Below are 26,426 nucleotides of genomic sequence, written 5' to 3'. Positions count from 1 at the left end.
AAGTCCTGCTATGGCCATATAAATTTCAAAGGAGAGTGTCATTCTCCACCTCCAGGTGATAACATTTAACAGGAGGGAATGTAATTTATTTAATGTTTTTATTGAGCATTTTCTATGCTAGGTACCATACCAGACATCTTACATTTATTAACCCTTTTAATTCTCATATTTTGAAGTTGGTCCCTTCTGTTACTTTGAGGCCAACATTACAAGGAAAGTTATAGACGATATGGATTATTTGGCTTAGAAAGTTTGGAATAAATGTGTGATAGCTAACACTTACAGAATATATCTTACAAAGTGCCATACTAAGTTCACTTAAATCTTTGCAATATCACCACAACATAGGTAATGATACATGCTCTTTCTATAGATGAAAAGAGTAAGGCACGGAGAAGTTACTTGCCCAAGATCACACTGCAGAGCTGGGAGTTGAACCCAAGGCATTCTGGGTGTACAGTCAACATTCTTATTCATGGCATCATACCATTCCCCCGTGTTTTCCAAAGCATATTTTATCAGTGTGACTTTTTTCTAAATTCCCTCTGCATAAATCTAATGTATTTCAGTCACTAGTATTCTAACTTGAAATACAAACCCAGCATTTTTCTATCTTTAGGCGATTCCTTTCAAGAGAAAACTAACCTATGATGCCACAAGTCGTCATAGTGGCCATTCTTGAGGGGGGCTTCCACATAGGGGGTGTGAGGAAGCTCCTAGGGTGTTGATCATATTCTGTTTCTTAAATCTCGATGCTGGTAATATAAATATGTTCGGTTTGTGATAATTCATTGAGCTGTACACTTAAGACGTGTACTTTCCTTTATGTATATTATTCCGCAACAGAATACTGCTTTATTATACAATACTTTTTCCAACTCATATTTAAGAAAACAAAAAAAAAAAAATCAACTCAGAAAGCTTCCTATTTACATGACAATGGGTTGCCTTATTTTTCTGGGAGCTGGTCAGCAGCGTTCTTCAGTAAGTTTTGAATCCCCAGTTTTGCAATTCTTTGTGGTATTTGCGATATTTTTGGTGTTTCCAATGTCTAGGGATTTGTAATTGCAGAAGTATCTTGACTCTCTTAGCGACAGATATGTCCATGGCTTGTCCTTTTTGTAATCAGAAGGTCATGCTAAATTATCCCTGTGTTCTTTACTTTGTACTGAAACGTATTGATCCCTTTGGATTTTCAGGTTAAAAGACCAATACAACTCTGAAGAATCAGAAACCACTTAAACACCTTCACAAATGCATTTCCTTTCTCAAATATTTTTACTTTGATTTGTTCCACTTTGATTTGGTTCACTTTATTTATGCCACTTGTCAACCTACCTGTGTTTCTTTTTGAACACTGTTTGTGCTTCCGTATTTCTTTATTTCATACTAAAAAGGATTTGGAAGGAATACTGTCTCGTTTTTAGGTCCTTTCATCTTGTGGTTTGGGTTAACAAAGACAATATATATGCAGATACATTAAACTGAGTAATATCAGATATCCACTCAGTTCACTTGATAAGGGAAATCTTAGTCATAAAATGAACTGAAGACAGAGCTACAGGGTCGCCTGGCCCAAGAAGGAATTAATGTTTTGTGTGCTTCACAAAATAGTTCTCATACACTTGAAAAGGAAGCCATTAAAGGTTGAATTTTAAAGAAAAAATATTGTTCTTAGGATATAAAATGCCACCTGCAACAAAGACATGGTGCATGTTGAAGATGAAAGGGGAGAACAACAAAAGAATACTTAAAAATAGTCAAAAGAACAAGAAAAGGGAGGAAAAAGCAAGTTTCTAAGTGCATCCTCTGTACCATCTGCATTCACCAGTTTTAGTAATTGTATAGGGAATAATGCCTTCCCCTATTGACTTGCACTCCCACAGGGATGCCAAACTAATAGAAAACATTTTACATGTACTCTGCACTTTCTAATATATTTTTATATTATCGAAAAGACTTTAACGTGTGTGTGTGTGTGTGTGTGTGTGTGTGTGATCTTGCTTCGTCACAAAGGCTGGAGTGCAGTGGCACGATCTCGGCTCACTGCAACCTCCACCTTCCTAGTTCTAGCGATTCTCCTGCCTCAGCCTCTCGAGTAGTTGGGATCACAGGCGTGTGCCACCACGCCCAGCTAATTCTTGTATTTTTAGTAGAGACATGGTTTGACCATGTTGGCCAGGCTGGTCTCGAACTCCTGACCTTAAGTGAGCCACCTGCCTCAGCGTCCCAAAGTGCTAGGATTATAGGTGTGAGCCACTGCACCTGGCCGAGTTAAACGTTTTTACACCTAGAATTTGGTCAAAGAAAGAAATGCAGACAAATAGTGTTAAAATGAAACATAAAAATCAATCTATATTTATTGAGTGCATACTATTTGCCAAATCTGTATAACATTCCTATGTGTTGCAGTTGAACCTCACGGGAGTGCTCTGAAGTAATAATTTGAGCCCCATTCTAATAGTGAATAAATTATGCCTCAGAAAGGCTGTCACTTGCCCAAAATAACACAGCTAGTGAGTGAGTGAGAGACCTGAGTTCAGAAGTTAGCTATTTCTGCTTTTGAAACTTGGGTTACTTTTGCTATAGTATCTATAATTCTATAGAGTAAGTTGCAGGCAGGAAAATTAGAACCATCCAAGAAAAATAGTATGTTTGATTTTACCTGGGGTATTCATACTACAGGGAGAATAAAACCGAGCACCGAAAGGTCTATAAAGTTACAGGCTAAATGTAGCACATTTCACTAAAAAAAAAAAAAACACTTCAGACCGTGGGAACGGGGTTGGGGGAGATTTTTACTCAAAAGTACTTAAAATTACTTTTACATAAGTCCAGGTGCGATGGCTCATGCCTGTAATCCCAGTACTTTGGGAAGCTGAGGGAGGCGGATCACAAGGTCAAGAGATGGAGACGAGCCTGACCAACATAGTGAAACCCCGTCTCTACTAAAATTACAAAACTGAGCTGGACGTGATGACACATGCCTGTAGTCCCAGCTACTTGGGAGGCTGAGGCAGGAGAATCACTTGAACCTGGGAGGCGGAGGTTGCAGTGAGCCAAGATTGCGCCACTCCACTCCAGCCTGGCAACAGAGCGAGACTCTGTCTCAAAAAATAAATGATAAATAGTTTTACGTTGAAACAAGCATATATTAAAAGAAGGCAAAATCTCTAGGAATTTTTAGCATAAAGTATATGCTTTCAAAGAAATTTTAAACCTGCAGGCAATGTGTAATTTATACTGCCAGACTCCAGGGTAAATTCCTTCAATTTCATTTCCTGGAAGGATGCTCTGGTAGAATATTCTGAGAAGCACTCTATTAGAGAATATGGTGAATATGACTAATAGAAATTGGATTTCAATTGTGATACTTTAATATATCATTGACTCTGTGAGTTTTGAAAATAATACGATAGCAGGAACTGTTTCTCTATCACCTCACTGCTTTCTCTCTCTCTTGGTGCCCCAGCTAGGTGTACATGGAATCCCCTGCCTGACTTATAATCCTTTACTCCCTCTCCATTTTGGTTACCTCCAGTTTTAAAAGAAGACTCATAAAAGACCTTGGTCTATGTATTTAAGTTTGGCCAACAAAGCAAGATTCTGTCTGCGTTTTTGACCTTTGCCTAGACTTTGTCTCCAAACCCAAACGTAGTCCTTGTGTCTTGGATGCTATATGAGCCTGATGGCTTTGGGGTTCATGTTTTATTCTGTACTCCAAGACTTCTCTCACCTTTCCCAGTCTCTGCTCCTCTTTTTGAATAAACAGCAGTTTATCACGCACATACTTCTTGGTCTGACAGACTTCAACTTTCTACCCTGGATTTTTTTTTTTTTCCATAAAAGCAAGTATCTCTGTCAGTTAACAGTTAACTATATTTTCTTCAACAATGGACACATTGCAGTGCATAAGATTATTTTTTGATGAGTTTAAAAGTCATGCTTTGCTCAGATAAGTGTGAAATTTTGCTCCTGGCCAAAGGAGGAAAAAAACACATCATTTTAATGGCATTGTATACCTTAATTCAATTTGAAAAACAAATTATTACACTCAAAATGCCAAATTATTCCAGGTTAGATATGAAGTTCTTGGCAGCACTATTAGAAAGTGTAAATTTATTTTCTTATTACTAGAGAGCTTTCCTTAAAGTTTCATTAAAATGGCACTGTTTTAAGATTTATGTGTATATTATGTATAGTAAAGTTGCTTTGTTTTAGATTAAATTTATGGATACATAGTATATTTAGGGGGTAAATAGATATATTGATACAGGCATGCGAAGCATAATCATATCAGGGTAAGTGAAGTATCTGTCACCTCAAGAATGTATCCTTTCTTTGTGCCACAAACATTCCACTTCAAATTTTTTTTTTTTTTTTTGAGACGCAGTCTTGCTCTGTCACCCAGGGTGGAGTGCAGTGATGCGATCTGGGCTCACTGCAAGCTCCGCCTCCCGGGTTCACACCATTCTCCTGCCTCAGCCTCCCAAGTAGCTGGGACTACAGGTGCCCGCCACCAAGCCCACCTAATTTTTTGTATTTTTAGTAGAGACGGGGTTTCACTGTGTTAGCCAGGATGGTCTCGATCTCCTGACCTCATGATCCGCCTGCCTCGGCCTCCCAAAGTGTTGGGATTACAGGCGTGAGCCACCTTGCCTGGCCCAAATTCTTAAATGTACAGTAAATTGTTGACTGTAATCACCCTGTTGTGTTGCCAAATAGATCTTACTCATTCTAACTAGATTTTTGTACCCACTAAACATTCCCACTCCTCCTGTCCCCAACTACCCATACTACACTCTGGTAAACATCATTCTACTCTGTCTCCATGAGTTCAATTGCTTTAATTTTTAGTTACTGCATATGAGTGAGCCCATGCAAAGTTTGTTTTTGTGCCTGGCTTATTTCACTTAATACAACGTATTCCAGTTCCATCCACGTTGTTGCAAATGACAGCATCTCATTTCTTTTTTATGACTGAGTAGTACTCCACTACGTATATATGTACCACATTTTCTTTATCCATTCATTTGTTAATGGATACTTGGATTGCTTCCAAATCTTGGCTATTGTGAATAGGGTTGCAATAAACATGAGGGTGCAGATATTTCTTTGACAAACTGATTTCCTTTCTTTTGGGTATATACCCGGCAGTAGGATTGCGGGATTATATGGTAGTTCTGTTTTCAGTTTTTTGAAGAACCTCAAACAGTTCTTCACAGTGGTTCTACTACTTTACATCCCCAACAACGATGTACCAAGGTTCCCTTTTCCACACAGCCGCATCAGCATTGATGTTGCCTGTCTGTTGGATATAAGCCATTTTAACTGGGGTGAGATGATACCTCATTGTAGTTTTGATTTACATTTCTCTGATCAATGATAGTGACAACCTTTTCATATTCCTCTTTGACATTTGTGTCATCTCTTGAGAAATCTCTATTCAAATTTTTGCCCATCTTTCAATCAGATTATTATATATATTTTTTTCTATGGAGTTGTTTGAGCCCCTTATAGATTTTGGTTATTCCTTGTCAGGTGGGTAGTTGGCCAGTATTCTCTCCCACTCTGTGTGTTGTGTCTTCACTTTGTTGATTACATTCCTTGCTGTGTAGAAGCTTTTTAACTTGATGTCTCATTTGTGCATGTTTGCTTTGATTGCTTGTGCTTGGTAGGGTATTGCTCAAGAAATATTTGCCTAGACCAGTGTCTTGGAGATTTTCTCCCAATGATTTCTTGTAGTAGTTTCATAGTTTGAGGCCTTAGATTTAAGTCTTTGTTCCACTTAGATTGATATTTTTGTATATGGCGAGAGACAAGGGTCTAATTTCATTCTTTTTCATATCCATATCCAGTTTTCTCAGCACCATTTATTGAAGAGATGGTCTTTTCTTCAGTGTATGTTCTTGGCACCTTTGTTAAAAATGAGTTTACTTTAGGTCTGTGGAGTTGTGTCTGGGCTCTATTCTGTTCCATTGGTTTATGCGTCTGTTTTTATGCCATTAGCATGCATTTTTGGTTAGTATAGCTCTGTAGTATAATTTGAAGTCAGGTAATGGGATTCCTAGTTTTGTAAACAAGGATCATTTGATTCTTCCTTTTCAATCTGGATGCCCTTTGTTTCTTTCTTTGATCTAGCTAGGACTTGTAGTAATCTGTTAAACAACAGTAGTGAAAGTGGGCATCCTTGTTACAGATCTTAGAGAAAAGTCTTGTAGTTTTTCCCCATTCAGTATGAAATTAGCTGTGGGTTTCTCATATGTGGCTTTTACTGAGTTACGGTATGCTGCTTCTATACCCAGTTTTGAGAGCTTTTATCATGAAGGGATGTTGAATTTTTATCAAATGCTTTTTCAGCATCTATTGAAATGATATGGTTTTTGTCCTTCATTCTGTTGATACGATCTATCACATTGATTTTTTGCATATGGTGACCCATCCTGGCATCCCTAGGACAAATACCACTTGGTTATAACGAATGACCTTTTTAATGTTGTGTTGAATTTGGTTTGCTAGTATTTTGTTGAGGATTTTTGTATCAGTATTTGTCAGAGATAATAGCCTGCAGTTTTGTTTTCTGGATGTCTGTCTGGTTTTCGTGTCAGGCTAATATTGGCCTCACAGAATGAGTTCAAAAGTGCTTCCTCCTCCTCTTTTTCACAATAGTTTGAGTATTAGGTGTTTCAACGTTTGGTAACATTCAGCAGTGAAGCCATCAGGTCTCGGGCTTTTCTTCGCTGGGAGACTTGTTACATCTTTGATCTCATTACTTGTTATTGGTCTGTTAGGGTTTTTTGCATGTCTTCATGACTCAATCTAATTTTGAGTTTGGTTTGCTATTCTAGTTCTTTAAGATGTATTGTTTCTCTTTTTTTTTTGATACAAGTGCTTATTGCTGTAAACTTTGCTAGTACTGATTTATCTGTAGCCCATAAGTTTTAGTATGCTGTGTTTACAGTTTTGTTTCAAGAAATTTTATAACTTCCTTATGAATTTCTTCATTGACCCACTGATCATTCAAGAGAATATAGATTAATTCCCTTGTGTTTTGTATAATTTTCAAAATTCCTCATTACTGATTTCTCAATTCATTCAACTGTGGTCAGATAAGATACTTTATATTTCAATTTTTTGAATTTAAGGCTTGTTTTGTGGCCTAACATATGGCCCATCCTTGAGAATCCTGCATGTGGTGATGAGAGGAATGTACACTCTGCAGCTGTTGGTTGAAATGTTCTGTAAATATTTATTAGGTACATTTGGTCTGTAGTACAGATTAAGTTCAATGTTTCCTAGTTGACTTTTTGCCTGATTACGTCCAAGGCTGAAAGTGGGGTATTGAGGTTTCCAGCTCTCTTTAGGTCTAATAATGTTGCTTTATATATCTGGGTGCTCCAGTGTTCGGTACGTATGTATTTACAATTGGTATATCTTACTGCTGAAATGATTCCTTTATTATATGTTGATCTTTGTCTCTTCTTACAGTTTGTCTTGAAATATATTTTGTTTGATGTAAGAACAGCTACTCCTGTTCTTTTTTGGTTGCTATTGACATGGAATATCTTTTTACATCCCTTAATTTTAAGTCTGGCTTTGTAGGTGAAGCGTGTTTCTTGTAGGCAACAGATTGAGTCTTGGTGTTTGTTGTTGTTGTTGTTTTTGTTTTTTTTTTGTTTTTTCTGTCACTGTGTTTTGATTGGAGAGTTTATTTCATTTATGTTCAGTTTTATTATTAAGAACTTATTCCTACCATTTTGTTTTCTGGTTGTTTTGTGGCTTTCTCTTCCATCCTGTCTTCCTTTTTAGTGAAGGCGATTTTTCTCTAGTGGCATGCTTTTATTTCTTGCTTTTTAAATTTTGTGAATCTTAGTATATCTTCTTATTTGAGGCTACCATGAGGTTTACAAACACTATAACCCATTATTTCAAACAGACAATACTGGTTGCATAAACAAGAAAGCAAAGAGAAAACTAATTAAAAACTCAAACTTCGTCTCTTTTAATCTTTTTGTTGTTTGTTTATATCTCATTATACTGTCTATGTCTTAAAGTTATTATAGTTATTTTTTGTTAAGGAACTAAAAGCTTCCTTCTTTTTACTCTTTTTATTCAATATATGAGTAGTTCATACACCACAATTACAGTATTAAAATAGTTTGTGTTTGTCTGTACTTACTGAGTTTTGTGCCTTCAGATGGTTTTTCTGGCTAGTTAAGGTCCTCTTCTTTCCAGTTGATAAATTCTCTTTAGCATTTCTTGTAGAACAGGTCTGGTGTTGATGAAATCCCACAGCTTCTGTCTTGGGAGGTCTTTATCTTTCTTGTTGGAAGGATATTTTCACTGGGTGCACTATCCTAGCATAAAGGGTCTTTTCCTTCAGCACTTTAAATATGGCATGACATGTCTTAGCCTGTAAGTTTTCTGCTGAGAAGCCTGTTACTAGTTGTTGTTAAGCTTTTTGGAATGTAACTTTTCTCTTGCTGCTTTTAGGATCCTGTCTTTATCCTTGACTTTTGATGCTTGCCATCTAGGAGCCAAGGCCTGAAGTTGCATCTTTATGAATCTATTTGGTGCTCTCTTCTATTGTGGCAGAGCTGGCACCCAAGCCACAATACAAAGTTTGTCCCATTCTTCCTTTCCTGTTTCATAAGCAGAGGAATTTTTCCCCATGGCTACCACTGCCTCAGGCTCATGGTGAGTACTGCCTGGCTACCACTGATGTTCACTCAAGGCCCAAGAGCTTTTTAGTTAACTAGGAGTAAACGCTGCGAGGCCTGGGTCTCTCCGTTCTGTGCAGTGGGTTCTCCTCATGCCCCAGGTGAGTCCAGAAATGCCATCCAGGAGCCAAGACCTGCAATCAGAGAACCCAGGAGCTTGCTTGATGATCTACCTAACTGTGGTTGAGCTAGTACCCAACCTGCAAGACAAAGTCCACTCTATTGCCTCTCCTTTCCAAAAGCACAAGGAGTATATCCCCATGGCCACCACACTTGGGAATGCATTGGGCCACACCCAAAGACAGCATGGCTCTGAGTCTTACCCAAGACTTGGTGAATACTGCCTGGCTACTACTGCTGCTTATCCAGGACCCAGGGACTCTTTAGTCAGCAGATGACGAATTCTACCAGGACTGGATTCTTCTCTTCAAGGTAGCAAGTTCCCTTCTGGCCCAGGGTGTATTTAAGAATGTCACTCAGGAGCCAGGGCCTGGAATGGGGGGTCTCAGGACTCTGCCTGATGCCTTATCCTACTGTGGTTGAGCTTGTGTCCAAGTTGCAAGACAATGTCATCTTTACTGTCCCTATCCTCTCCTCAAGTGGAAGAAGCAGTCTCTCTCAAAGCTGTCAGCTGCACTGTTAGGGGTTAGAGGATGGGGTGGTACAAGCACTGGTGTCTTACTGGGTTGTGTGCCCACCAAGTCCCCTGACTTCGAGTCCAGCACGACACCAAGACTTGCCCAGGAATTGCAGTTTTTGTAGCCTAGACTCCCTTTGAAGTTTATTTAGGACCCCAAAGTGCTTGAGCTCACACTGGTGAGACTAGCTGGAACTCAGCTTCTAACTGCTGAGATGGGTGATACCTCCCCGGATAGGGCTGGTCTAAATGTTCCCTCTATGTGCGCTTGATGAATTCTGCCCTGTGTTGCTTCCCACTGTGACAGGGCAGCACTGGGTTCCAATGCAACGTTTCACACTCCTGCGCCCTCCCTCTTGCAAGCACACAGATCGTCTACATGAGACATGGCCTCTGCCAGGGGATGGGGGAGGGTGGTGTTGGCAATTCGTAACTGTCTTTCCTACCATCTTCAGTGCCTCTTTCCTTGATATGATATTAAAATCAAGTACTGTGATTGCTCACTTGATTTTTGGTTTTTATGTAGGTGCTTGCTTGTGTGGATATCTGTTCAGTTTGGTGTTTCTATAGCAGTGGTAGCGGGAAAGATGATTGCTGGAAGGTTCCATTTATTTGACCGTCTTGTTCTGCCTCCCTCCTAGTAAAGCTATTCTTTAAAAATTCTAGCATGTTAGGGTTTTGTGTTATGTTCTTTTTCCCATGGAATTTTAAAATGGATCTATTTGAGTAGAATTTCAAAAGAATAACTCATAATTTTTGTCTAAGTATATATGTGGCTGGATTCACAAAGCTGGGCACACAGGGACTGGTTGGTTGCCGCAGGTATCATTGTTCCCTGCTTTTGAAGTACCCGGGCATTTACAGGTCTTGTCATTGACATGGCTACCTGGTTGTAGGAATAGTCTAAATCCTATGTTTTTAATCGTGGAAGTTTAAGGGATGTCTTTTGCCTGGAAACCAGGGATTTTCTTGACTTGTGTGAAATTCAAAGTTTATATGTGATCCAAGGAGTGTATGAAAAGAGCACAGTCACCCAAAGGCTAATGTTAGACCCATCACCTGACATTTTTTGGAAAGTATTTGTTGATCCCAAGGCTTGTGAGAGCTCCCACTGTTACATGTTCTTTAGTCCTTTTTAATGCTTCTATGTAATAGTACCTTTTAGGAATATTTTCTTTGCTGGACTCTAAGTTCTATAGTGTCTGGGCCTATGTCTGATGTACTAGTATATGATTCAGTACCTAGCTCAGGTTTATTCATGCTCAATATGTCTGTGACTGATTAAATTAGGGATTTCCAGATAGGTGATGAAAAAGCTGGGAATTACCTCATGAGGGGATTGTAGGGTTTTAAGCAGAAAATGATTTGGTGAAGTATGACAAAAGAAAGACAAATGTTTGAAAGATAATCAAATAGTAGGTTATAAAAGGACAAGGAAGCAACATAAGATTGAAAGAACAAGAACCCAGAATTAGACAAATCTGAACCATAATTTTGGCTTTACCCCGTTCTAGTTTCATGACAAAGAGCCACATACTCATCTTACATGAGATACTTAGAGGTTAAGTATGTTACTGCTAATCTCAGAAATGCCACAACGGTTATGAAATTCACTCATTTAACAGTGTGTCTCATGAGTATTTACGTTAAAAATGTTAAATATTATTTATTGACTATTATTTTTCCTTAGTATAATTCCTGAGCAAAGAACTGAGTAAAATAGATGAAAAGCTCTCACAGGATTGTTTCAAACCTAATTAAACCCGATATTCCTAAAATTTGAGTTATCCAGTATGAGAATAGGTCATAGCATGCAAAATGTGTACGCACAGCAAGCATGTTTTGAGTGATAAGGATGTCGAACCACTCTGACTGGTATATTCCAAGAATGGTTAAACTTTATGTACCCACCCAGGTAGATTGTGGTCTTTGCTTCTTTGTGTATTTACTTTTCCCTTTACCCCTAACTGCCTTGATCATGCCTGTATTTTTTCTCTCCTTCATAGAATCTATATTCATTTAAGTGAATTAATTAGATCATTTAGGGTATAAATCTCTTACTCTTGCTATTCAAACTAATTCAAATAGACTTGACCTATGATAAAATTTTTAAATTTTTTTTGTCATTTGAACTTTCCTTTTTTCATCCATCATCTTTGGCAGATTAATTATGCACACTAATTATCCTTAAATATAGCTTTAGTTTTCAAAAGGGATAATCGTGAAAATGTATCATTGGAAGTGTGCTTTGTTAAATTGAGTGTATTTTTTTAATTTCAGTTTGGGAAGCAGCATATTGAGAACCTCTTCAGTGACCTACAGGATGGGAGGCGCCTCCTAGACCTCCTCGAAGGCCTGACAGGGCAAAAACTGGTATGTGACTTATTTTTAAGAAAGTTAACTTTAAACTTAGTAGAATTTCAGACCAGAAACTGACAACATAGTTTTATGACATCTAGTAGAATGACTAGGTTACTGATTGAACCAGCAATACCTATTCCTTAGTAAAGCAACCTCGTATGATTTTCATTTGGCATACTCTACCGCCTGCAGGAAAAGTAAAAATTTCAGTAATACAATTTATATTAATAGATATTATTCAGTTTTACTACTTGGTATCTATCTTATCAAATATCTTAATGAAGGCTTTTATACATAATGACTTGAAAAATTATCTTTGTACTTTTGTGTATTTTTGAAGTTATTTTACAATGAACCTGTATGAGTTTATGAATGTGGGATAGCATAATAAGGTACAGGCATTATAGTGTAATACGTGATAGCATATGTGATGAAAATATCACTTCCTCTTGAACTATTACCTTGTCTAACTTCAGAGCATTCCTGTGAAGATACATGATTGATATACATGATTACAGATCAGTGAAGTCATGTTGATCAAGGTCTTACACTGGGGGGGAAAAGAACTCAAATTGAAATCCCCTGACTGAAATAATCGTCTTAGATTGCTATTCTAAAAAGTAGAGTTTAAGCCCCCAGTCTACAGTCATAAATAACTGTTCTACCTATCAAATTCTGCTAAATCATAGCCTTCGTCTCTTATCTTTGCCCTTCATTACAACTCCCCAGCACATGCACGTACACACGCAGACACACACAGATTTTGTCATATTATACAATCTGAAGCTGTCGTTCAAAGTCAGTTAGCAAAAATCCTATCTACCCCAACCTGCCTCCTGTAACACTTAATGCTAAGCCACTCTTTTCTCGGTATATATTGTCAGATATCTCTGGGTTTTTGCCTGTATTGTTTTACTTGCCTATATTTCTTTCTGTACTTCTGTCTACCCCAACAGTCTCCCAGAAACCTTGATTTCTCCTCAGTAAAGCTTTTCCCAAATTACCTTTGCTAATTTTTCCCTCTCAAATTCCACAGAAGGCCCATTTTTGTCTTGTTTTTAGTGTACGTATGACTGACATCCCTCCTCAATTAAATTCTGAAGTCCTATACAGAAGAGACATACCTTATGCTTTCATTTTTTATCTTCAGCTATGTGAGATTAATACTAAAACTGATCCATTTTTTTCAAGAAGTCTGAACTTGTACTAATAGAAGAACAACTTGATGACATATTGAAATAATAACTTTAGTCAAGGGGGAAAAATTCAGATTTAATACCTTATAGCTGAACTGTTTGCTGGGAGCCAATTTGAGGTCATCGTGTAAACTTAGTCTTAATTTCACTAGTTAGAGATACATTTGTGTGTAATTCATCTCCTATGACTGTGAACAATTTACATATATATGGATACGTAGCGTATGTACAGAAATCAGTGTGTCTGTGTATCTCGTTTCTCCTGTATTCTGAAGTCAGTCCTACTTTCAGTTACCGAATACAGAAGTCCCAGTGTCTTCCAAATGTTCGTGAAAAATCTTTCAAAGATTATGGCTTACTCATCTTGTCCTGACCCTCTGTTAGGAGGCTGTTGTCTCTTCACTTCCAGGTATCTGCGTGATCACTTATCCTGTGTTGCAATCCTCTGGTCATTTCCCTGACTGAGTCAACCCATCTATCACCCAAAGCAATTTTGTCAGGGTTAACAAATTTCATACATAATGTTTAAGATAATGAATTTCAGATCCTTTTGTAATTCATAAGCATGATTTGGGTGTTTATACTCAGATATGAGATACGCCTTTCTCTAAACTTATGATGTTGGCACACTACCCATTTGATATAAAGAAAAAACCACTAATTTTGGCAAAATTAAAAAATCCACATGATTTGCATTTATGCATATACATACATAGATGCTAAGAAAAAATGAACCTAATCAGTAATAGCATTAAAGAAAAAAATATCAAACAAAATATCCATGAGATTGGCCAGTATAAGGTAAGCTAGTGGTAGGGAAAAATCACCAAACATTTACACATGGCAGTGTAGATTACATAATTTCAGATACTGCTACTAACAGAATCCATTCACCATTGTTTGTCCTAATCACAGATCTGTCAGCCCTGGTCTGAGGATTTTGCCTTTCTCATAAAGCAGAATCACCTCTAACAAATGCTCCCGATCCCAGAACTCCAATTCACTATACCTTGTCTTGAATTCTAATAGTTTCTGTAGAGATATATCTTCTACTCCTAATGGGAGGCATGTATACTATAGAACAGAAATTTTTAGTATTCTACTCAGAAGCATCTGCATTTGGATTATTGGCTCAGGACATCCCCAGGGTTAAAAGGAAGGTACTTGCCTTACAATCATAAAATAAGAAATACTCCCCAAGGAGACTCTAATAGGGGCAGATTTTAAGTTCCCCCTTCAGGATCAGAAACTGCAGCTTTTTAAAAGAGTAGACTATGTTTGGTTCTAATACATATGCACATGTGTACATTTAATGTTTGAATATGATACAAAGGAAAATTTTGCTAAATCTTGTGACTATATAATTATGTAATTGACTGAAAGGAAATATATGGCTTTGGTCTAACTACTAGGCAGAGAACTGATTTGAGTAATTATTTTCAAAACTTTAAAGTCCTATAATTACCATTAAACTTGTATACTGTCAATCTATATATACACAAGAAGATTGGTTATTTGCTGTTTTTCTTTCATGTATTTTTTTTTTTTTTTTTTTGATGGAATCTTACTCTGTCGCCCAGGCTGGAGTCAGTGACATGATCTTGGCTCACTGCAACCTCTGCCTCCTGGGTTCAAGCAATTTTCCTGCCTCGGCCTCCCAAGTAGCTGAGACTACAGGCATGTTCCATCATGCCTGGCTAAGTTTTGTATTTTTAGTAGACATGGGGTTTCACCATGTTGGCCAGGCTGGTCTTGAGCTCCTGATCTCAATGAGCCACCTGCCTCAGCCTCCCCAAATGTCTGGCTGTTGCTTTTTTTTTTTTTTTTTTTTTTTTTTTTTTAAATCTAAAGTCTTTCTATAGTCTTATTTTTTTCCTCTTTTTGGTGGAAAGTGGGAAAAATATCAGAATGTAAACCAACATCATTCTGACATTCTTGGAGGAAAATCTAAGAGGTAAAAATGGAGATTCTGGTTCATAAGGTTAGCCTTAATGTTTTGTGAAATCAAAGGAACAAGATGTCAATACTGTGTTATAAAGGATATCAGGCAAGTTACCTTGGAGAGTAAGATGGCTTTAGCTTTATTTGGGTTGTTCAGCAGGCAGTGCAAATGATAAGGAGTTCTAGGGTGAGGAACTACTTGAGAAAGACCAGGAGCTTTGCTGGAAAGTATAGGAGTTAAATGCAAGACACAGAAATATAGATATTTGTTTGGTGCATGCACAAGGTAGTTAGAGAAGAAGGAAATAAATTTGCAAGACTGGGGCTCTACAGACACAGACAAAAGTTTGGGTCCTGGCTCCATCAATTATTAGTTATATGGTAATCTATATATTAGATATTTTAACCTGAGGTTCACTTCTGTACAATAGGGATGAAACTAACTGCCTTGCAAGGCGGGGATTAAAGGTAGTGCATTCACAGTACTTGGCACATACTACGAAGTCAATAATATTTATGTTGGACCAACTATGTGACAAGCACCAATCTTAGTGCTTTATGCATATCGACACACTGAATTCTGCCAGAGACCATATGTACAATGGTTTGAGCAATATGAACAATAAGTAGTGCCCTGGACAAGGTCTGGATCCCGTGAGACAGCATGCTTCATGTTTGAGTGAGGGCTTTGGCCTCAAATGCAGAGAAGAAAGTATGTCGAATTCTCTTGTAAATCAGAGCAGTTGTTATTGAGAGCACATGTAACTTGTGTATGCCTCTTGCTAATATTTTCATTAAGTCCATTTTTTACAGGTGAGAAAACTGGTATACAGGGAGATTAAATTTTTTATGTAGGCCAGACAGCACAAAAACAGCAGAGCTGACAATTGAACCCAGGCAGTCAGCTTTGTAGCTCTTGCCCTTAACGGTTACCTATAATCACCCAAATGTTTAGGTGAGAACTTTGCAAGTGGTTTGCATTGGCAGTGGGCTTACTTCAGGAACGTCATTGTTGATGGCATGAAGGAAGGATGAAAAAAATGGTGAGTGAGTGGAGAAGGGAAGGAGGTTAGATTTCTCTGGGCAATAGCTAATAAGGGCTTGTAGTAAGGTAAAAGAAATGAAAATGAGAGTAAATAAAACAGGTTATCATAATGGTAGAATTTCTAAAACTCTACAACTTAATGAGTTAATTTGTATATTACAATGAACTATGCAGATGTTGGTTTAAAAATTACAGGATAAGATACAACTTTTGGGGTTGAGAATAAAATTAGGGAACCAAAGATGATTGAGGTTTAGAGCTTCAGTGACAAGGACAATTAAGGTAATCTTCACAGAAAAGGTTTCCTTTAACCCTATTTGGCATTATATAATTTTGCTAGAGTCAAATCTCCTTTAGATTTTTCTAAAAAGTTTGGGAATTGTTTTTCTATCTTACTAGAAAATGTTTTTATGCATGCTGATGTTTCTCTCATTGGTGGTCATGCAGTAATCCCCAACTGGGCTATAGAATGAAGGAACAATCATACCAAAATAGGCTTTGTAAAGAAAAAGTGTCGCCATTCTTAGAGTGGTTGGTTCATGCTAAAAATGTACCAGGCCAAGGACAATTAGCGCAAAGTATTTAGATTCATTATATTAATGCCTCACAGGCTCTGTTCATTTACAATATTCAAGCTTAATAGTGAAATTATAAATGGTTTCATTTCTAGTAGATTGTCGGTCTCTCTGCTGGTCAGTGAACACTCTTTTGTTTTGTTCTCAGCCAAAAGAAAAAGGATCCACAAGAGTTCATGCCCTGAACAATGTCAACAAGGCACTGCGGGTTTTGCAGAACAATAATGTAAGTAGTACCCTGCACAAGGTCTGGATGCTGTGGCACAGCATGCTTCATGTTTGAGTGAGGGCTTTGGCCCCAAATGCAGAGAAAGTATTTCAAATTCTCTTGTAAATCAGACCAGTTCTGACTGAGAGCACATGTTGTGATTCGTGTATGTCTGATTGTGGCTAATATAATTCAGGTAGCAAATGCATGCTGCCACAGAGGGAAGGGAAAAGACATAGACCTGAACTGATCGGCTGCTCCCTGTTTTCAGATTTTACTTCATGAAGCTGTGTTTGGTGGACAAAGTCCTGCAGTGAACTCGGCTTCTTTTCTTTCTTTGCTTTTCTTTTTCTTTTTTCTTTTCTTTTCTTTTCTTTTTTTTTTTGAGATGGAGTCTCGCTCTTGTGTCCCAGGCTGGAGTGCAGTGGCGTGATCTCGGCTCACTGCAACCTCTGCCTTGCAGGTTTAAGCTATTCTCCTGTCTCAGCCTCCCGAGTAGCTGGGATTACAGGCACATGCCACCATGGCCAGCTAATTTTTGTATTTTTAGTAGAGACAGGGTTTCACCATGTTGGCCAAGGCTAGTCTCGAACTCCTGACCTCAGGTGATCCACCTGCCTCAGCCTCCCGAAGTGCTGAGATTACAGGCGTGAGCCACCGTGCCCGGTGAACTCTGTTTCTTATGGCAGTGTTTTGTGCAACAAACAGATTTTACCATATCAAATATTTATGTACTAAATGTGTTCAAACCTGATAATGATGTTTGTTTAAATCAAGCCAACACTTATTAAACGCTGTCTCCAAGCATATAAATTATACAGAAACATCACTATTTTTACTTGGGGTAAGAATGGCCGATTTGTTTTTTTTGGTTTAGATTTAACTGGATTAAAATACATGTGTTGTATTAGAAGAAGTAAACAGTCACAGCTAAACCAAGTTGGCAGGTCAGAGGAGTTCTAATCTCCTCTGAACCAGTTGGTGGCTCTTCCCCTGTGTCATGGCATTGGAGGCAGTCCTTCTTTCTTATTAACATCCTAAAATCTGTCTAATCGACCAATACATTTCACCAGACCCTTAATAGCTCCCTAATTACATTACCCCTCTCTTTCAAAGATAAACTCAAGTACATTGAGTACGTTGATCACTTACTCTTAAAATAACCATAAGCAGGGATAGATTAATAATAACAGGTACTCCCCCAAATGTTGCTCAGCTTATCTGGCAGGGAGATGACATTACATAAGATATGGAAATGGAAACTGTGCAGCAATTAATTGGCTGATTTTATGAATTGAGGGTCATTGTCACCTTTAACCTATGAAAGTTACTTTACAGAGATGTTTGTCTTATGAAGAAATTAACTGTAGATTTTTCACTTTGCAGCCAGAATAATCTATGAACTGATTTTCTTATTAGTCCGATAGACTCTTTGGAAATATCAGTGTCATTGACATTATGAAAATTGTTAACAATATTAAAGTTACACAAAGAAAATGTCTTTGAAATATCAAAATATCATATTCTGTTTCAAAATGTAGCAGTGAAGAAAAGAGCAGAACACAGAATTATTAGATTTAATTTATTTGATGTAGCTGGACTGTCCCCACCAAGAAAATGTCATTTAAAAAAACAAACTTTTGGATATCCTGTAAAAGTCAATCCTGGATCAAGAAAATGCGGGTACAGGTCGGGCACGGTGCTCAAGCCTGTAATCCCAGCACTGTGGGAGGCCGAGGCTGGCAGATCACCAGAGGTCAGGAGTTCCAGACCAGCCTGGCCACCATGGCGAAACCCTGTCTCTACTAAAAATACAAAAATTAGCTGAGTATGCTTGTGCATGCCTGTAATCCCAGCTACTCGGGAGGCTGAGGTAGGAGAATTGCTTGAACCCAGAGGCTGAGGTTGCAGTGAGTGGAGATCGTGCCACTGCACTCCAGCCTGGGAGGCAGAGTGAGATTCCATCTCAAAAAAAAAATTTGGTACATATACAGCATGGAATACAATACTGTGCAGCCACAGAAAAGAATTAGATCATGTCCTTTGCAGCAACATGGATGAAGCTGGAGGTCATTATCCTAAGTAAACTAACACAGAAACAGAAAACCAAATAACACATATTCTCAATAAGTAGGAGCTAAACACTGAATGCACACGAACACAAGGGAAGAAAGAGCCAGCAGCAGCTAGTGCTGGGGAACTTTGAGACTCCTATGTGATAAATCATGAAAGGGTGTATGGGGGGTGTTACTTGCAAGTATGTTTTGGGAGGTTTTTTGGGCACACATGCTCTGGTTGTATATGCTTGTACACATTACCACATCTCATTGGCATCTAAAATCTCCACCCAGGGGTGTGTGGGTTTTTTGTTTGTTTGTTTGTTTGTTTGTTTTTTACACTATTATAATGAGCAAAAGAATAGGGCAAGTTTTTGGAGGAGTGTGTGCATGCTTGTCAGTGGGGAAAATCCCTAGCGTGGTTATCTCTGGCGAGGGCCTGATAAGTCCCCTTTGGGGCTAGAGGAGCCCAACCACAAGGCTAGACATAATCAGTGTGGCCAGTGTGTGTATTCATTGTCCGTTTCGCTGATTGTCAACAGGCAGCACTGACTCAGTGAAACAGCATCTTCAGGACTTCTTTTTTCAATGGGGCTCCCTTGCCTTCTCATTTCTGGCTATCTGCCTACTCCAAGGGAACCAGAAAAATCCTGGAAATAAAACATATAGAAGGAAATTTATATGACTTTGGGATAGGCAAGTATTTATGATACCTGAATCCAAAGCATATTTCAAAAAGAGAAAAGTTAACTTGGACTTCATCAAAATTGAGTTATTGCTATATTCTGGATATGAGCCCTTTGTTTTGAGTTGCAAATGTATTTTCCTTTTCTGTGGATTACCTTTTTACTCACTTCAATGGTAAATATTAATAAAAACAAATTCTCCACTTGGATATAGTTTATTCTTTAAAACTTTATATTTTTATGACCTGTTGAAGAAATACTGGCCTACCCAAAGCCATTATGATACTATATTAGGTTATTATCTATAGAACCATTATCGTTTTACCATTTGATTTTGGATCTATGTTTTACCTGAAATTGATTATTGCATATGGTGTGAGGAATAGGTTAAGACTCAGTGTTTATTTTATTTGAAGTCTAATTAACACACCATTTATTAAAAATAATGCTTCCTCATTGCTTCACAGTACTAAGTGTGTCATTAAAAATTTGTCCGTACATATGTGGGTCTATTTTTGCACTTCAATTCACTTCCATTGTTCTATCTCTCTCTACACACACAAATACCATGTAATGTGGAGTAATGTAGTTTTATAATACAGCCTAGTATCTGGTGAACTAGGTTCTCCCACTTTGTTCGAGATTTTATTGGTTATTGGCCCTTTCTATTTTTGTATTTTGTAATCTTTTCCATTTACATGTACATTCATTTGAAGTATGATTAACATTGAGTTAAATCTATAGAGAATAATTGACACATTTACAATATGGAGTATCCCAGTCTTCTGTTTTTTTGATTATTTTTTTAAAATTTTAGGTTTTATAGAACAAGAAACTAAAATTGAACAGGAACACAAAAGGTGTTCACAAATTCAAGAATCATATTTAAGAAATGTTTAACCTCTGCAGTAACTGAGGAAATTTAAATTAGAGCTGTAATGAGATACCAGTACAAAATTACCAAAATGACTGAACTAGACTACTAATGCCAAATGTTGATGAGGACATGGATCAACTGGAAGTCTCGCAATTAAGGTCTGGAAATATAATTCAGACAACTAATTAAACAGTTGGGCATGATCTACTAAATGTGAAAATGCACATTTCTTACCACCCAGCAATTCTATTGTAGACTTATAAGTTACAGAAATACATTTCCCAGTTTGCCAAAAACACATATATATGTGAGAATGTTCATAGCAGTTTTATTTGTGATAGCCCAAACTGGAAGTGACTATGATACATTCTCATGATGGGATATTACAGAGCAATGAAAATGACCAAATGATAGCTACACACAATATACAAGATGAAGTTGTTAAAATATATTTGAGTGAAATAAATCAAAGTATACCTACTATGATTTCTTTCAATTAAATTTCAAAAATGGGCAAAATGTTTCCATGGGTTTAAAATTGGAAGAGAGTGGTTAACTTTTGGAAGGAGCAAGTCAGTAAAATGCATAAGAGAATCTTCTGAGGTGCTCAGTGTTCCATGTTTTGACCTGATAGCTATTACACATGTGTGTTTACTGTAAGAAAATGCATCAAGTTTTACACTTATGTATAATTTTCTATATGCATATTACACTTCAATTAAAAGAGGAACTTATGAGAGGAATGTAAACCTGAACTTACAACCTCCAAAACTCCAAGGGCCATATATATAAATCTGATCACAGACCCCATGTTTTCTAAGGAAATTATTAAATGAATATAAGTGAATATAAAATTAGAATATGATGTCATATGAATCTCTTCAGGGAAGGCCACATTTGTTACAGAAAATATAGAACCTCCTAATGTTTTAGTAGGGAAAAGGCCGCAAAATAATGGCTTAAATTTGAGAAGGAGTTGTTCAAAAGCAGATATTAACAATGCTTTCGTCTGAGCTAGGGCTTTAATGGGGAGCTGCATAAGATGCTGGCCTGTGCGTTAGAGGACAAAACCTCAAGACCTTCTCATGTAGAAACCAACCTGGAACAAAGGAACCTTTACCTTAGCCTGTGGCTGAACAATAACACATGGATTTTCAAAAGTAAATATAGGCTGGGTGTGGTGGCTCATGCCTGTAATACCAGCACTTTGGGTGGTCCAGGCGGGTGGATCATGATGTCAAGAAATTGAGACCATCCTGGCCAACATGGTGAAACCCCATCTCTACTAAAAACACAAAAATTAGCTGGGCGTGGTGGTGTTCACCTGTAGTCCCAGCTACGCGTGAGGCTGAGGCAGGAGAATCTCGTGAACCTGGGAGCAGAGGTTGCAGTGAGCAGAGATCGCGCCACTGCACTCCAGCCTGGCCACAGAGTGAAAAAAAAAAAAATGCATTATCTTATAATTCTCCATTTTGTAATAAGTATAAACAAAAATGGAAAACATCCATAAGTACAACTTTAGTTTGCTTATTAGGAAGAATAAATCAAAATGCTCGAGCAGGATTTTTTTTCTAAAAATGAGCTTGGGTGTGTTCTATATCAATAAGCCTGTGCAGGATATAAATAATCACATTGAAGAAGTCCTATCCAAATTTCCTTTTAAAATTCACAGGTATATAAGATGATTGATTGGTGTCAGAGCAAACACAACCCTTTGTGTCATAGAGATTACAGCCACATGGTAGGCAATATGAAGAATATATACTTAGTGACAGTTCAGTGAATAAAAAAGAGATACGTAGAATAAGAGGTCTGAGAAGACCTTTTGGTTCAGTTCCTATATGAGCAGAGACCTGGAGAAAGGGAGTGAGCCTTGGAATTGTCTATAGGAAGATGGGTTAGGCACGGTAATAAAGACCTTAAGGTGAAAAAGCATTTGGAATGAGGAATCAGCAGGTGGAGTAGACTGAGTGTAGAGATAAAGGAAACACAGCAGAGATAGGGGAGTAGAGAGGTAGCAAGGTGGGGGTGAGAAGAAGAAAGCATGTTGAGCCATTGTTGGCATTTGGACTCAGGTCTAAATGAGATGACAATGACTAAAAATCAAAACACTACTAGAAATTAACTGGGTCATAAATCAGGTTATTTTAAAAATCAGTAATAGTTCTAAGTCTTTGCTATTGTGAATAGTGCCACAATGAACAGATGTGTGCATGTGTCTTTATAGTAGAATGATTTATAATCCTTTGGGTATATACTCAGTAACAGGATTGCTGGGTCAAACGGTATTTCTAGTTCCAGATCCTTGAGGAATCGCCACACTGTCTTCCACAATGGTTGAACTAATTTACATTCCCACCAACAGTGTGAAAGCATTCCTATTTCTCCATATTCTTTCCAGCATCTTTTGCTGACTTTTTAATGATTGCTATTCTAACTGTTGTCAAATGGTATCTCATTGTGGTTTTGATTTGCATTTTTCTAATGACAAGTGATAAGCATTTTTTATATGTATGTTGGCCAAATGTCCATCAGTGATAGACTGGATTAAGAAAATGTGGTACATATACACCATGGAATACTATGCAGCCATAAAAAAAGAATGAGTTCATGTCCTTTGCAGGGACATGGATGAAGCTGGAAACCATCATTCTCAGCAAACTAACACAAGAACAGAAAACCAAACACCGCATGTTCTGATTCATAAGTAGTAGCCGAACAATGAGGACATATGGACATTAGGAGGGGAATGTCACACACCATGGCCTGTCAGAGGGTGGGGGGCTAGGGGAGGGATAAAATTAGGAGAAATACCTAATGTGGGTGACGGGTCGATGGGTAAAGCAAACCACTATCGCAGGTGTATAACTATGTAACAAACCTGCACATGTACCCCAGAACTTAAAGAATAATAAAAAATACAAAAATATGAAAAATCAGATAAAATGAAAAATCAGTGATAGAATACTAACAAACTTAGTGTCATTTTATTCAAGAAAGTTAGTCAATAACGAAAACGTATCGCATAGTAGAAATGCTGCTAAATCCATGAAGAAAACTTGATGGAAATATATTTTTAGAGCCATTAATTCACCACTGTCAAGTTTATGACATATTTAACAGCAAAAGATTGAGAGTACATATAACTGTAGATTTAATAGTGATTTTTTGTATCTTGACACTCTAAAGCATAGTAGATATTTCTATAAAATATGAGCATTATCAATAAATCTCCCTATGAAGTTGGATGTGCAAGAAGAGCAATAGTTTAAAAATTTCAGTTACATTCACTAAATTCAAGGCTGAACTCTGAACAAGGCATTCAGAAAATCGTATGTCTGTCATTGGGAATGCTCTCCCCTAAGCATATGGAATGGCCAGAGCTCAGTAGATCCATATGGTGTCTTTCATAGGGCAAAAGGATTTTCATTTTCAGTTCATTGAGGTAACCAGTGATATATTCACTATACAATTTTAAGGTATCTTGTGAAGTCAAGTGTATTAACTGTCCTGATATTAAATACGTGGCATACAGAAAAAGTTGAAGAGAGTGTAATGAGGGGAATATTTATAGAAACGTGGGGAGGATTAAAGGAAGAAACAATGGTGAAGAATGCAGGGATTCACATGAGTTAATAACCTTTACTATATCTAAACCTAAGCAGTCAAGGGGAGAGGGCTATTAATTTGATAAAATCCCTCACGTTGGGAGAGCGCCACTGGACACAACTATGAACCGAGCCCCTAGGTATCTAAAGAATGCTATTATTTTCAAATCATTGCCTGGTGAAGTTGAGAGAAGTGATACCTTAGTCTCTCCATAGAATCCTCCAGTGTATTGCCAGTGCCGCTCCTTAGTTTAGTCTAACTAGAAATCCAAGGTTAAGAGATTCCAGGTGATGTAGTCATCACATACAAAGAAGAGGTGAAGAAGTTTGGTGGGTTAGTGAAGTAGGAGTGGAAAACAGTATAATCGGCATTCCAGGTATCTAGTTCTGTTTTGTTTCTGTGCGAAATGAGGACTTGAGAATCTGCATGCCGAGAACTCTGATGTTGGCTAGGGCCCAGTCTTGTTGGATGCATCAGGAAGCCAGTCACCTTTGATGCCATACCACTTCTATTTGATGACAGAGAGTAGACGTGGTTTCTGGCTAATTTGGGGACTAAGGACTCCTTCCTATTCTTCTGGAGACAACCAGAGCCAGAAAAGAAAGACACGCTGAGAGTCACTTCGGATATCTGCTCTTCGTCGTAAACTTGTTAAAGGCTTAGGAAAATAGTAAAAAGAATTTCCTGCCACATACACAAATTATAAACGGACAATATATTTGAATGCAGTGAAAATGTCATTAAATACACACAAACTTTCAAAATTCATGTTATTTAATAACAGTAGAAACTAATAATATACTTATAAAGTTTGATTAAGGTTTGTTAAACCAAGAGTATAAAACTACATTTGTGAAGGAAAAAGCATTCCATATGAAAACCCATGAGAAATGGCTCAGGCTGTACTGAGAGTTTGAATTTTTGTCTTTGATTTTGATCTTCATTAAAAAGATAAATTGAATCAAGCTTTCAAATAAAAATGTTACAAAAATGCTTTAAGGAAAGCAGGAACTAAAGATAAAGAAATAGAAGAAACACTAGATAAAATATACAGCTGGTTCCTTATAATATGAAATAGATTAATATCTTATGAATGTGATCCGGACAAGGAGGGAGAAAAACAAATGTATGCAGTTTAAAAATGGAAGGGAAATATTAAGTATGAGATATAGAAACCAAAAACGGGTTCTACACAGAAATACATATATGTTTATTATAAAAAATGAAGTTGAAGCCGAGCGTGGTGGCTCACACCTGTAATCCCAGCACTTTGGGAGGCTGGGGCGGGCAGATCACCTGAGGTCAGGAGTTCGAGACCATCCTGGCCAACATGGCAAAACCCCGTCTCTACTAAAAAAAAAAAATTAGATGGGTGTGGTGGCTGGCGCCTGTAATTCCAGCTACTGGGGAGGCTGAGGCATGAGAATCACTTGAACCCATGAGGCGGAGGTTGCAGTGAGAGTTGATCATACCACTGCACTCTAGTCTGGGGGATCGAGCAAGACTGTCTCCAAAAAAAAATTTTTTTTTTGACTACCAGTGATAAGTTTGTCCACACACCAAGAAATTGATAATTGCTAATAGAAAATCATATGAACAGCCTCCTAATTCTATAAACCTATCAAAAGAAACCCTAGTTTAAAAAAATCACTCAAAAAATTAGCCCTCTGATTTTTAAAGGAATATTAGAAGTGTCTTTTCAAAATGATACTTTTTGGTAATTTCTGGATCATTAAGTCAAGGTCATTTTGTCTTCTCTCTTTTCCTTGGGGTCTCCTCCATTTTAGCCTGTCCCTCTGCCATAAATCACTAGTTCTAGCATATTCTGTAGTTCTAAACTAGCTCCTCAGTTTAACCCTGTTCCTCAGTTTCTTTCCTTTCCCTGTCCTGCCATTTAACCTGTTATCCTCACTTGAATGCCACTCAGCTTATGTCTGTAGAGCTCAGACACTACGTTTGTGTTCCAATTTGCATTCTTTGTGGTGGCTGTTTTAGCATGAAGTTATCCGTGCTGTCAATAATGTATTTTGGAAAGCCACTTATTGAGAAGAAAGTACTTCTAAGTTCAGTGATAACTTTATTGCGGTATTTGCTGAGAGCAAAGCTCATTTGTAATAGTTGGTTGTGATTTTAAAAAGCAAACAAAATACAAAATCCTGAGAAATGGGAGACTATGCTACTAAGTGGTTATTCTTGTCTCTACATCAGCTCTAGGTAAAAATGTATCCACAGCTTCTTTTTATTTACAAGTTTTTGAAGGTAAAGCAAATCCCAGCTAGGATGAAACATCTCTTATACAGCCATTCTATTATTTCTTTGCCCTGTCCCACTTTTGTTTGTAAGTAGTGCCTTTCATTAGGCATTTTAAATTCAGTTCTACACTTAACTCTGTTCTCTCAAAGATATTTAATGGATAATTTAAACTTGCCTTGGATATAACTAAGTTCTAATCAGTGAGTATTCTCTATTAGATATTTGCACTTTTAATAATTTTGTGTCTAGTTTAATGATTAA

The 26,426-nt window shown here is 37.6% G+C and overlaps 1 protein-coding gene and 1 non-coding gene across 15 annotated transcripts in view; both read left to right on the top strand.

Annotated features, from left to right (window-relative positions):
• Positions 1 to 26,426, top strand: part of DMD (dystrophin) — a 2,616,526-nt gene that overhangs the window by 878,690 nt on the left and 1,711,410 nt on the right. For all 14 annotated transcript variants that reach the window (XM_063804906.1, XM_063804905.1, XM_063804907.1 and 11 more), the window contains 2 exons: positions 11,638 to 11,730; positions 16,624 to 16,701. In XM_063804906.1, coding sequence (XP_063660976.1) covers positions 11,638 to 11,730; positions 16,624 to 16,701 — 171 coding nt within the window. The remainder of the gene's footprint in view (positions 1 to 11,637; positions 11,731 to 16,623; positions 16,702 to 26,426) is intronic.
• Positions 13,459 to 13,557, top strand: LOC112207241 (small nucleolar RNA U13). The gene has a single exon (XR_002941690.1). It is a non-coding gene; the product is annotated as a small nucleolar RNA U13 (small nucleolar RNA).

The sequence above is a fragment of the Pan troglodytes genome, chromosome X (genome assembly GCF_028858775.2).
Source record: "Pan troglodytes isolate AG18354 chromosome X, NHGRI_mPanTro3-v2.0_pri, whole genome shotgun sequence".
Lineage (NCBI taxonomy): Eukaryota > Metazoa > Chordata > Mammalia > Primates > Hominidae > Pan > Pan troglodytes.
The sequence above is the reverse complement of the archived record's forward strand: the minus strand, read 5'-3'. Positions and strand labels throughout refer to the sequence as shown.